The sequence below is a fragment of the Palaemon carinicauda genome, chromosome 7 (assembly GCF_036898095.1).
Source record: "Palaemon carinicauda isolate YSFRI2023 chromosome 7, ASM3689809v2, whole genome shotgun sequence".
NCBI classification, from domain to species: domain Eukaryota; kingdom Metazoa; phylum Arthropoda; class Malacostraca; order Decapoda; family Palaemonidae; genus Palaemon; species Palaemon carinicauda.
In genome coordinates this window covers 87,459,614-87,472,321 of record NC_090731.1, presented here as the reverse complement: position 1 = coordinate 87,472,321, position 12,708 = coordinate 87,459,614, and the positions used below count along the sequence as shown (strand labels likewise).

At 35.2% G+C, this 12,708-nt stretch overlaps 1 protein-coding gene across 2 annotated transcripts in view; it reads left to right on the top strand.

Moving 5' to 3' along the window:
• Nca (neurocalcin homolog) overlaps positions 1-12,708 on the top strand; it is a 76,786-nt gene that overhangs the window by 10,726 nt on the left and 53,352 nt on the right. Inside the window, exon 3 of one of the 2 annotated variants that reach the window (XM_068376757.1) lies at positions 5,599-5,787. In XM_068376757.1, coding sequence (XP_068232858.1) covers positions 5,599-5,787 — 189 coding nt within the window. Of the gene's footprint in view, positions 1-5,595; positions 5,788-12,708 lie in introns of both variants that reach the window. The other variant, XM_068376756.1, reaches the window with a different exon arrangement.

Below are 12,708 nucleotides of genomic sequence, written 5' to 3'. Positions count from 1 at the left end.
AAGGCAGGCCAAAAAGTACCAGGAAGGGCCTCATCTTGAGTGGGCTGACCATAGAGGGAGTGGATCAATGCCTCGACTATTCTAGCTATCAGCGAGGCATCCACTAGGGATGCAAGCTTGGCAAATCCAGGCAGACCGCTATCCTGCTTATTGGATGCCTGACCTGAATCCAACCTAGGTAGTGAAGTGGTCATTGAGATGTCCCAGAAGGGATACTTCCTTCATCAACCCAAGGGCTCCTCTGAGTATCCCAGTAGTAAGGTCTCCTTCTCTGCAGAGTCTAGATCATCCACGGAACCAAAGTCAACAACATGTATAGGGGAAACCCCTACCTACTGGAATTGGGATGTTAGGACTCATGAGATCTCTGCATTCCTTGTTGGGTAAATACTCAGGAGAATGCACAATCTTAGAAAATCCTTTCACCCATATAGAAAGGAGGAAAACAGCCTTGGCCATTAGGTGTTCTGTCTCAGGCTTCGAATTTTAAGTGGAAATTATCCACTCCAAATAAATTAAAAAGATTTTTTCAGGGTCCCAAGACCTTCCCCAATCAACAGAACAATCACAATGCACCTGACAACACTCGTAACCCCATTTCTGGTTGGCTGAGTTATGTTTAACATGGATGCATCCAAGCCTAATGACACTCGTCTGTAATAAAATGATTTAAATGAAAAATCCTCATCATAAACTCTCTTGGAAGGGTTTAATAAGTCTCCCAACCCTTTCCTATAATGACCACCAAACTAAGAGAGATGGACTCACAACACAATTACCCATTCATCTAAGATATTCACTTCAGTAAGACAGGCAACGGTTCATCCTAAACACAATATCATGTAAACTCATGGTTTATCAAGCCAAAGATCAAGAGAATAACTACTAAAGTGAGCCTACCCAGTCTTAGAATAGGAAAGGATTCACATCATATGTGATTCTATCATAACTCTCTTCTCTCTTTCCAATACCCATATCAGAGGACTATGGGAGGATGACTACCTATAAGAACAGCTGACTAACCAGTCAGCTCCTCATCTCTTGATAATATACCCAATTGTAGGAGGATGGGAACATCTACCCCCCCCCCCCTCCTTTCCTAAAATAGGAAGTAGTCCAATACAATCATGTATGTGGGAATACTGTTTAAAGAATAGGCTTTAAAGAGCCAATGTGATACGGTTGAATAAGTAGACTAATCCTGACTCAATGCTAACCTTACCACACTTATAATGCTAATAAACACTCACGCGGGATTCAGCTAACTTTAACCCCGAAACGGACTGCAGTTTCCAATGAGGTTATGCTAGCCTAACCAAGGTGTGGATGCCCCAAGTTAACTTTCCAGCGTTTTTCATAACTGAATGTAATAATTGGAACACCCCTCTTAACGTTACTAGGAGACAAAATGTCTAGCACAGTAACTTTACTTATGAAATTCTAGTAAACGAAACACACAAACGCAATTACTCGAATGCCAAAGCTAACCAAGCTTACTTATATTCATTATTTGAACCACAAAAGGAAGAAAAAACTGAATACAGGTACTTAACTTGATTATATTCTTGAAGTGATTTGATCACACAAAGATACTCTTGTTTACATCTTGGAAGACTAGAAGGGAATGGTGGTTGATGGTATGTTGTGACATAGGTACGCCAGCGAAGATTGGGAGGATGACTCCTTTCTGTGATGCATAACATCACTCACAGTAGACAACTTGCATCTACTAAGGTTGTGTGGCAAGTTCAAATGACCCTGATTTTGTGAGATCTCCCCTTTACACATTAAGCTGTGCTTTGCACATTGATACACTGGCCCTAGAGCAGGGGAGAAAGCATTTCTTTGATAATCATGGCATATTGGATTCCCTGTTCTAGCCTTTCACAGGAACATCCTTGAAGACCACACAGCACTTTAACCCCTTAAAAGTAGATAAATGCATGAAAACATAACCTTACATTTCTTGTAGTAAGGAAGGTTGGTGAATAAGGGGAAGGTGCAAGGTAGGGCGAGACGGGTGATGAAGAGAACCAGGTGGTTTTATAGTTTAGAGGGGATTCCTTGTTTTCAAATTCTATTATGGATTTCACAACTTTTCTTTTTGGCTTAATTCTACCAATAACTATTTTAAGCATTAAGGTGTATGTATGTACATAGACAAAAACAGGATGTGATATGCAAATGTTTTTACAGAAATGGTTTGCATTGGGAGACAGGTATGCAATATATATACATATATATATGATATATATATGTATATATATATATATATATATATATATATATATATATATATATATATATATATATATATATATATATATATATATATATATATATATATATATATATATGTGTGTGTGTGTGTGTGTATATATATATATACACACATACATACATACATACATACATACATACATACATACACTTACAGGCCTACATGCAAGGATTGGAAACAGATGGTTTGGAAAATCAGTAGGTATGGAAGTGACAGGATGGAGACCCGTAGTATGGCCCATGAAATCATGTAAAACAGTATATTAAAGTACTAGACCTTAATCATTATCTATTTTGTGTTTGTAATAATATATATTAGTTTATTCCATAAATTAAGCGGTACTTTGCTACACTATTCTCTCATGAAATGAAAAGGAACACTGAATAGAAAAAGGATTTTAATTTTGTTGACCTTAATTGTGCTTGTATCCAAGCATTGAGTAAAATGAAAAATGACAAAGCACCAGGCCCCTCAGTTTCAATTTAAAATGGTCAAGATAATAGCTACTGGTAGGGAAGAATGGATGCTATATTTATTAAGGGCAATATGGGAAGAGGAAATAATGCATGACGTTTGGGAGGAGAGTCTAATGGTATTCATATTTAAACAGTAAGGTGATGTATGGATTGGGGAATTAAACTAACAGAGGATGGGTTGAAAGTTTTTGAGAGCATATTAGATGAGAGATTGAGAGAGACTGTAAGGATTGAGAAACAGCAATACTGATTTTGTAGATCTAGAGAAGGTTTATGATAGAATACCAAGAAAAGTGATGTTTTGGTGCTTGAGGAAGAAGAAAGTCTCGAATAAGAATGGTAGAGATGGTGTACAAAACAACAATGACCAAAGTAATAACGGCTGTTGGAGGAACAGAAACATTTGAAGTTAGTCTTGGATTACACTATTAGTCAGCATTAAGTCCGTTTCTATTTGTGATGGTCATGGATGTGTAAGTGAAGAGACCATGAGATGAAAAGTTGTGGGAATGATGATTTGGTGATTACCGCTGAAAATGAGGAAGACTTACAGAGAAGAGTTGTAGAGTGGCAAGAGACTTTGGAGAGGTGTGGCCTAAGAGTAAATGCGGGTAAGGCTGAGACTGTGGTGAGCAGTAAGGAATGTAGGGACAGGATAGCTATGCATGGAAGTAGAAGCTTCTTTATAAAACATGTGGAACAATTCAGATACTTTGGATCTGCTATAAGTCAGGATGAAAGATTTGAGGCTGAAGTTGAGAATAGTATAAAAGCAGCTTAGGGGAAGTGGAGGGAAGTATTGGAAGTGGTATGAGATAAGAAAATGTCAATTAAGCTAAAAGTCAAGACTAGTCTTATTGTATGGATCGGAAACATGGTCTTTATAACGAAAAAAAGGAAGCAAAGCATGAGAGAAGAGAGATGAGTGCTAAGGTAGATTATGGGAATATCACTGCATGAAAGATTCGAAAATGATGAAATAAGAAGAGTGGCGGGTGTAGTGAGGATTACAGAGGTGATAAGAGGGTAGCTACTGAGAAGGTGTGGGTATGTGTTGAAGATGAATGATGGAGAGGGAGTGAGGAGGGCTTGGGAGAAGAAGATCAAGAGGGAGGCAGAGAATGCCTTTGATAGAAGGCATTAGAGAGGGCACGTCAGGCAAGCAAACCCATGATGTAGGATAATGGTGGGAAAGAAGAAGAGGGTATTGTACTTATCCAAGTTATTTAGCTCTTGGTGAAAGAAAACTTTAATTGCTATGTAGTTCATGAAAAACTTGGCATTTAAAAATGTAATGACCTTTACGTTGATAAGGGAAAATATCTTTTATTACAAACGGCGACAAAATTATTACCATGATGACTACTCTTAGACTGAATATTCATCTTATATCAGAAGTAAATGAAAAAAAAAAAACATTTTCTTAATTGATATGAAGGAAAATATCATTAAAATATTTTTGGCTTATCCTTTCTGAAACAAAGAAATGCTGTTATTGAAATGGTAAATTGTATAAGCGCCACTTTATTATCATTATATTGAGTGTTTAAGTAATGTACGCAACACCTGATAAACAATTCAGTTTAACAGCCTTGATAGTAATACTTTGGAATTAAAGGGTCAATAAGGCTCATGATATGGCAAATGTTATATAGCCAATGAAGGAAAAAGAATTCTTAAAGTGTTTGGATGACTGTCAATTTTTATTCTTTTGATTTGCATACAATAATGAAAATTTTGTCTTTCCAAAAGCAAGCAAGAAACTTTTTTAGCAACTTTTGTTTCATCTTACTAAATGAAATTAAATTTTGTGACTAAGAAGTGTACAAAATACTAAATCTTTGTTAATGAAAACTTCATTAGCTTTTTTTTTACTCTTTTTTATTTGTAAAGTTATACTTATAGATTAATTCACTGTGAGGTTAAAAATTTTATAACTCCTTCTTAATAGTTTGTTATATTTTTACTCCTATACTCTAAAGAGGAAATGAGCTAAAGTACTAAACTTGCTTTGAAAGCTGTTATTATTTATAAAGAAATGGTTTTCTTAGTGTGTCACAAATGAACCCTAACTCTTTCAACTATACTAAATTGCATGTGTAGTAATTACCTCTCCAACTTTCAGAATAAAACGAATTAATTTTTTCCTAAAAAAACAATAGTTGTTGAAATATCTATATAGATTTATTTCTAAATGAAACTTTTTAAAATCTTGGTATTTAAAAAGAATTATTCTTAAAATAGAAACCCTGCAAAACATACAGGCTTTATATATTAATACTGTACATGCATTTGTTAAAGAATTTCTGGTAATACAGTCTGCATGATGTAATTATTTCACGAGGATTTCCAATTATTGTTATATATGTTAAGAAATCTCTTGAAAAAATGATGGAAGATAGTGTTTATATGATTATTGTAAATGAATTATTGATTAAGAATTATTTAGATTGCATAGAAGCCTTGTATACCTTACCTTTGTATCCTGGCTAAGTGACGCCAAATTATTAGAAGTCAAACCTCGTTCCCTAAAACCCCTTAATATTCTGGCTATTAACTCACAGTGAGTAACAAGCATGGAATCACATAACTAAGAGAAGGTTAAAGAGACTACCAATTTCTTGATTTTGTTTATTTTGTGTTTTCTATAATTTCTTAGATTTTCTGCCTTTAGTTTTTGCCATGGTAAATTGGCATTGATGTATTTTCAATTGTAAGTTTTTCAGTTGTAATTTCTTTAAATTAACTTTAAAAAAAATTAAGTTGGAAAATATAAGGGGCGATCCAAACGAGGTTTGACTAGATTGTGTGCAACTCTTCATCACTTGCCTTCCCAAGCAGTTTGCGGAGCACGTGTTTCGGACCTTTGATGCAAATGGAGATGGTACAATAGACTTCAGGGAGTTCCTGTGTGCACTTTCTGTCACATCCAGAGGCAAACTAGAACAGAAGTTAAGATGGGCCTTCTCGATGTATGATTTAGATGGCAATGGATACATCAGCCGGCAAGAGATGCTGGAAATTGTTACAGTGAGTTTTACCTGTTTTTCATTGACTTGATGTGGTGTGAAAATGCAGTATTTAGCAATTTACTTTTTAAATTATTTTATATATTCTAGTAAAAAAATTTACACGAACAAGATATTTTGAGCAGATTTGTTCATGTCTTTACAATGGAACAACAAAGGACAATGGTTTTAGCCATAGAAACATGCAATTTAGAGAAATATCAATATTTTTAAAACTACTTTTATCGTAGCATGTGGAAGCTTCTTAAAAATTCTATCCTTACCTAAGTCTTTGCTTTTAATCTTTTTGAGTTCACAAACAGACACGTGCACTAGTTGTCTTAAGTCAGTAAAATTCTATTGTGATTTCATATTGTTAAAGAAACTACTGTCTCACTGAAAGAAAACCTTACCTTTGAATCATAAGTTATTAACTTAGAATTGTTAGCTACAATACCTTACCAAATCTCAAATGACAATTTCTTATCTCTAATCCATTCTTTCCCATCCCATATAAGCCAGAACACTGTGCTTACAGTATGTCATTTTCCTAAGCAAGTTGCCACGATTGGCAAGATAAATATAACATGGGCAAGGAAACTGTCAACAAATTCTGCACAGTATAAGTTTCACTAAGTTTTCAAAAAAGGAATGGTCATTCTTTTTTATCTTTAATTTTTCTTGTAGTCAAGAGACTTAAGGTAGGTCATGTTGCGTGGATAATGTGGGTTGGTATGCATTCTAGTTTTTGCAGTCATTTTCAGTAATCATTCGTATTGTAATCGAGGCAGTTTTAGTTTAATAAATTTACACTGGTGTTTATATTGCTTATGTCCCTGGAAGCTGGAATGTTGAAGTTACTCCGTAAGTTACTCCTTAACTTTAAGAAGCTCTTTTTCAATTTAAAAGCCGACACGGAACATGTGCTCCCCACTCCATATGTCAGGTCTGTTTTCTATTTTTAGATCTTTTTTTTTTTCTTTTTTTCTTTTTTCAAATGTCTTCTCTGGATTTGTTAGCACTGGCTACACTGTTGTGCTTAAAAATTGTTTTTGGGTGATCAGGATCCCCTTTCTCTTTGTGTATTGTACCTAGGGACATTTTTTTAATCTAGAGATTCTAATGAAGAATGCGTAGGCGTAGGCCTCAGTCTTCCTTTCTGTAATGTGACCAGATTTTGTTTGTAAAAGCGGGACATTTCATATATATATATATATATATATATATATATATATATATATATATATATATATATATATATATATATATATGTATATATATATATATATATATATGCATATATATATTTATATATATATGTGTGTATATAAAAGAGAATCCAAAAATCAATCAAAAAAATTTTCTACTTACCTTTAATAATCATACTTTTCCCTGGAATCGCAAAATTAAAGAAAATATCAGTACTATTCCATTAATGGGGACAGTTTATTATTATAGCACAAAAAGTGGGACATATATATATATATATATATATATATATATATATATATATATATATATATATATATATATATATATATATATATATATATATATATATATGTGTGTGTGTGTGTATATATATATATATATATGTATATATATATATATATATATATATATATATATATATATATATATATATATATATATATATATATATATATACATATATATTGTTACGGGCCACTGGTTCGAGTCCGGCCTTGCTTAAGGGACTCAGGGGCCATAACAAAACAAATAACAATGGTAAAGGTCGCCAGTCAGCAATAATACAATGAATACTGACAAATATATGTATTTACAATAACATTTGAATAAAAATTAATAAAAGAAAAGGGGAGCACAACAGCTAATTATTTATATTGTAATTTATGCCACGAGGAGCTTCGGATGGAGTTTGGGGGGACCGTGGATGAAACTCCAGCACAGCAATCACGTTCCCTGGAAGGGGGAAATAAATTGAATTATTATCAGCACACTTACTTCTACCGGCTTGGAACACGATGAAGTCGTGTGGTTAAAACTTTTAAGCAAATTAAATAAAAATGCCAAGCTTAGGGATTTAAACGTTACACATGGGAATCAACACTGTCACAGGGTGAATTAATCAAAACTAGGACTAAACGGCACACGTGTTCTGGGTATAGGGGATAGGATACAAGGTTCAGTGGGTAGGACTTCTTTAGAGGATAAGGAAAAATGGGGTGTGATAAGGTTGGGTAAGGATATTGAGAATCTCAAAATCAGACACCTTACCTTTAGTAAAAAGGGCTCTGGTTTCCTTCCCTTATGGAAAGATGTAGACAGAGGTCCTGCCTCCCTGATGTCTTGAGGGTGAAGAGCGATGGTGGTTCCCTCAAGGACGTTGAGTGAAGAAAGGGAGATGTTCTCCTTATGGAGGCTGAGTCGCGAAGAAAATCTCCAGTTTTCCCTGGGTAGATCAACCCCACTTGACCCCCAATTGGGGGGGGGGTAGGGGGGACTGGCCTGACCACTGTCCTATTGGTCAGGCTTGATCACGTGTCCCCACATCCTTCACAGCTCGCTTCCCTCCTTCTCCTGGGACCTCGATGTTGTCACGTGACTCGTAGAAGGTAGCTGAAATTGAGATCTCATGGGGAGCAGACTGGTATAGGATGGTTGGAGGGGGGTGAGACTCAGGGTAGGGTCCCAAAACTCGTGGCATTTTGACTCATGCTTGCTGGCGGGGTCTTTTGTTATTTGAAAAAGGTGGCGAAATGACCGCCATTACTAACAATATATATATATATATATATATATATATATATATATATATATATATATATATATATATATATATATATATATATATATGTATATATATATATATATATATATATATATATATATATATATATATATATATATATATGATTGGTATTGAAGATTTCACTTTAATTAATGATTAATCTATTTATTGACTTCTCTAATGTTCCCAGTTACCTAAATGAGATTAGATCCAAATTATTTGACATACTATATGTGGTATTAAAAGATATTCATAATTAGATTAAATAATTTAGCTTTAAATAATGATCAATCTATTGATTAGATTGTTTAATGTTGCCAGTTACCTAATTTAGGTTAGGTCTAAATTATTAGACATATGTAGTATTAAAAGGTATACAGTATATGATTAGTATTAATGCTGTAGTTTAAAAAAAATATTAATCGATTCATCAGCTTTGTTATTGTTACCAGGTACCTAAATGGTGTTAGGTCTAGGTTATTATTCTTCCTATGAAAACCTTAATTTCAATTGATATGGGATGCATTTTAGATTCACAATGCATGGTCTCTAGTACATCTTTTGGAGTCAAATATTGTTTGCCAAGTAATGGAAAGTAAAATATATATTTTCAAAATTAAAGAGTACCCATACTGTTGATACAGCTTTAAATATTTGTATTTATTTTCAAAGTTGAAGAACAGGTGAGGTTAGAAGTGTGAACAAAGTGAACTCATGACCGTTCCCTTTGATAAGAGAACACGGCTCAATCAAGAGTCATAAGAAAGGATCCCTTATTGAGGGTCAATCATGTAGTACAAATTGAATCAAAGAAAAGTTTTCTCCTGCTTATCTGGTAGGGATGCTTAAAATGCTTCGTTCCGATCCATAGGTGCTGGCTTTAGTCAAAGAAAGTTTCTGAATTTCTATATTCTTCAGATTTACCTTGTCCAATGGACCAATCCAAGTTACCTAGAAACTAAGGCAAAGGATCTAATGTTTTAATCTAGTGGTTGTAAATGGTTTGATAAAATTTTTGATAGATTTATTAAATTATCTCTTGTTCCCAATTAGTGAGAATGGTGATAATCAGTTTTGATTATCTTGGTTACAAAAGTTTGCAATTTTCTCAATTTTAACATTAAACACCCCCAAAGGTTCTTGGGGGAAGGGTACTAAACAATGGTTTGAATGTTTCCATACATTTAACTGATGTCTTCTTCTACCCTCCTGTCCAGTGGAATTTGAAGATGTCTTTACCTGGTCACAGATACAGTAAACCTATAAAGTTGTCCATCTCTTGGTCTCAGGGCAATCACTCAAGTGTTCACTGTGATGATGGCCCCCATCTACACAGGCAAACTATCCTATGACTCAGAGTTCTTTTATACCTGGTGATTGGTTATTTTTCAGATATGTTGAAAAAGCTGCAGATACAAGAATAGTTTCTCAGATTTCTAGAGAGGTTGGGATTTAAGGTTGGTGAGTAAAAGCATCTCATGTTGTCAGTCCAGGATATTTTTTTGAAGATGGCAATAGAACTCTATTAGAAAAGGGGATTCAGTATTGCCTTCCTGTATATTATTAACAATTCAAGTCTCAGGCAGTTCTTACATGGAGAGATTTTAATGGACTTGGACGTCTTTAAGGAAAATTTGCTCCAATAGGAACTTTTTCAATTTCTTCTCGATATTAATTGTAACAAGGTTTTTACCTAGATACAATCTCTGTTCTGGTAATGAAAGTGGATTCAACTACAGTACTAACTTGTCTGATGGACACTAATAAGTTTTTTTGCCAGGGAATTTTCTCAGATATGAATCCTAAAACTAAAATTTCTAAATCCTTTTAATTACAAGGATCAGCTCTTCATTTTAGTTGACGGAAACCTAGCGATATTGAAGGCCCTTCAGGTTCAGAAAACACTGTTGTAGTAAAGACCTCTGTAGTATTCTCAAGCACTAAGAAATCCTTAACTTACATCCGGAAACAAAGGGAGGTGAATTCCAATCCCTGTACTGGATAAAAGGATTTTTCTTTTTATTTTGAGGGCTACATCTCCCAGTAGGGTCTTCCCAACACAGACATATTTACTATACCTAAACAAAAAAGCTAAGAGATGAACAAGCAGGATTTCGAAAATGTAGAAGTTGTACTGACCAAATTTTCACATTATTTCTCCGAATGTTGCCGAGACAACAGCTCAGCTACAGTCCTCAGTAGTGGCTCCAATAAGACAGGGAGAGACGGCGTTGCCCTGCTTGGTAGAGTGTCCATGTACACTACAATAAAATAGTAAATAGAGCGGTTATTTGTATAGCTACAGCAGGCTATTCAAAGGCTAATCCGCTTACTATTTACAGCGCAAAATTCTGCTGTATTTGCAGTGGAGATCGGGAACTTGTGCTTCTCGCAGGTTGGTGAACTGACACCGTCCCCACTCCCTTAGTACTATATACAGTTTAATGTGATTCCTATCCTCTCCATTCCCCATCCTTACCCTCTAACCAGAAAAGATTTTGGCAATTTTTTTTTTAACTCTTAAACACCAAAAGCTATAAAGCAATCTAAGCTTTATATTAGCAATAAAGCCTCGTGATTTCAAAGAATTTTGCAGCCCTTAAACAGCAAGAGCTATAAAAGCTTTATATTAGCAATAAAGCCTTAAATTTCAAATATTAGAATAAATACGCTATTATCATTACCAAGAAAACAATCATAATTCAAGAGGCCCAAGGTTACAATTAAATATCTTAAGTGCAAAAGGCACTTGAAACCTCAATCAAGCTGTGGTCCCTCCTGGGTCGCCACGAAATCTTCCCTTGGAAGATAATTAACGAACAAAATAGATACGCAGTGGTGTTAAAAGACGAACACCTCGAAAAAACACTTTGCCCTGAACTCAAACAAGAGCTCCAAAGCTAAAGTTAGATGCAATTAACCCCCAGAATACCATGCTGAACGTACCTTGACACTGAAGGAAATATACAGGCACGTTTAGAGTATACCTGAAGATGTCCTCATTCAGGAATTAGAAAAAAATAACCAAAATATTAAGATCACAAACCTCCACAAACTAAAATGGGGCCAAATGTCGGTCATAAAACTAAGACTGGAAAATGTCAACATGACAAACAAAATCCAGAAAAATGACGTACTAGTTGGGAACCAGTCCACCCCCCCCCCCTCCCCCGCCAAATAGAAAAAGAGATATTTGTAGAAATAACCCCGTGTTATAACTGCTTTCAGTACAACCACAAAATAAAGAAGAATCCTTCAGAAAAGATGGTCCTCTGCATCAACTGTACAGAAGAAGGCTATAGATATACGAGTTGCAATACCCAAACACCAAAATGCATAAATTGTAGTGGTCCCCTTAGAACACTACAAACTCAACTAGGGCAGTCATATGCCAACATGACAGCCCAAATAACCAGTGGCCCCCCCCCCCCTACCCTTCAGGGAGCAACAAACTCCAACCAGGGACTGCCATTGAATGCAATGGTAACAATATACACAGCCCTGATCAGTGCTCACATACAGGAAGCTACTGATCCAGAATCATTAAAAAAACATTAGATGAGGTCTATGAATTAAATAGACTGCCGGAGGTAAAACTACCAAAACGAATGGTAGCAAATAACAATAAAGTCTTAGCTCACTTAGGGATGACCTTCCCACACGTGTCAAGGGAATGCCCCGAAACTCCCCCTGAAGACTCAGCATTGGGCTCTGAGGAGGAGATGGAATCAGATGAAGAGGAAGATATTGAAATTGAAGATGAAAATGTAGAAGAGGAGAAGGAAACCCCCAAGACTACCGCAACAACAATCCCCAATGCAGAACATACAAAGGGGAATAATCCCAGAACGGCAAAAGAAAAAGAAAGGAAGAGAGAAGCTGAATATTCACCTTTATGTCTCGTAGGAACATCACCTCTGCCCCAAAAAATCAAAAGATAGGAAAAGAGCAATAACACTCTTGGGCAATAATCAGGTTAAAGTCACGTGGAAACACAGATTTCACGGGAAGAGACATAGTCAACCTACTAACTGATAACAGACATTATCACAAAAATGATAAAAATAAATAGAGTCGAAGTGGAGGAATACAACCAAATAAAAGAAAGAATCCCCTGTTAAACAAAAACTCAAAACAGTAACAGCACCAGGCAAAGGTAGTCAAAATGGA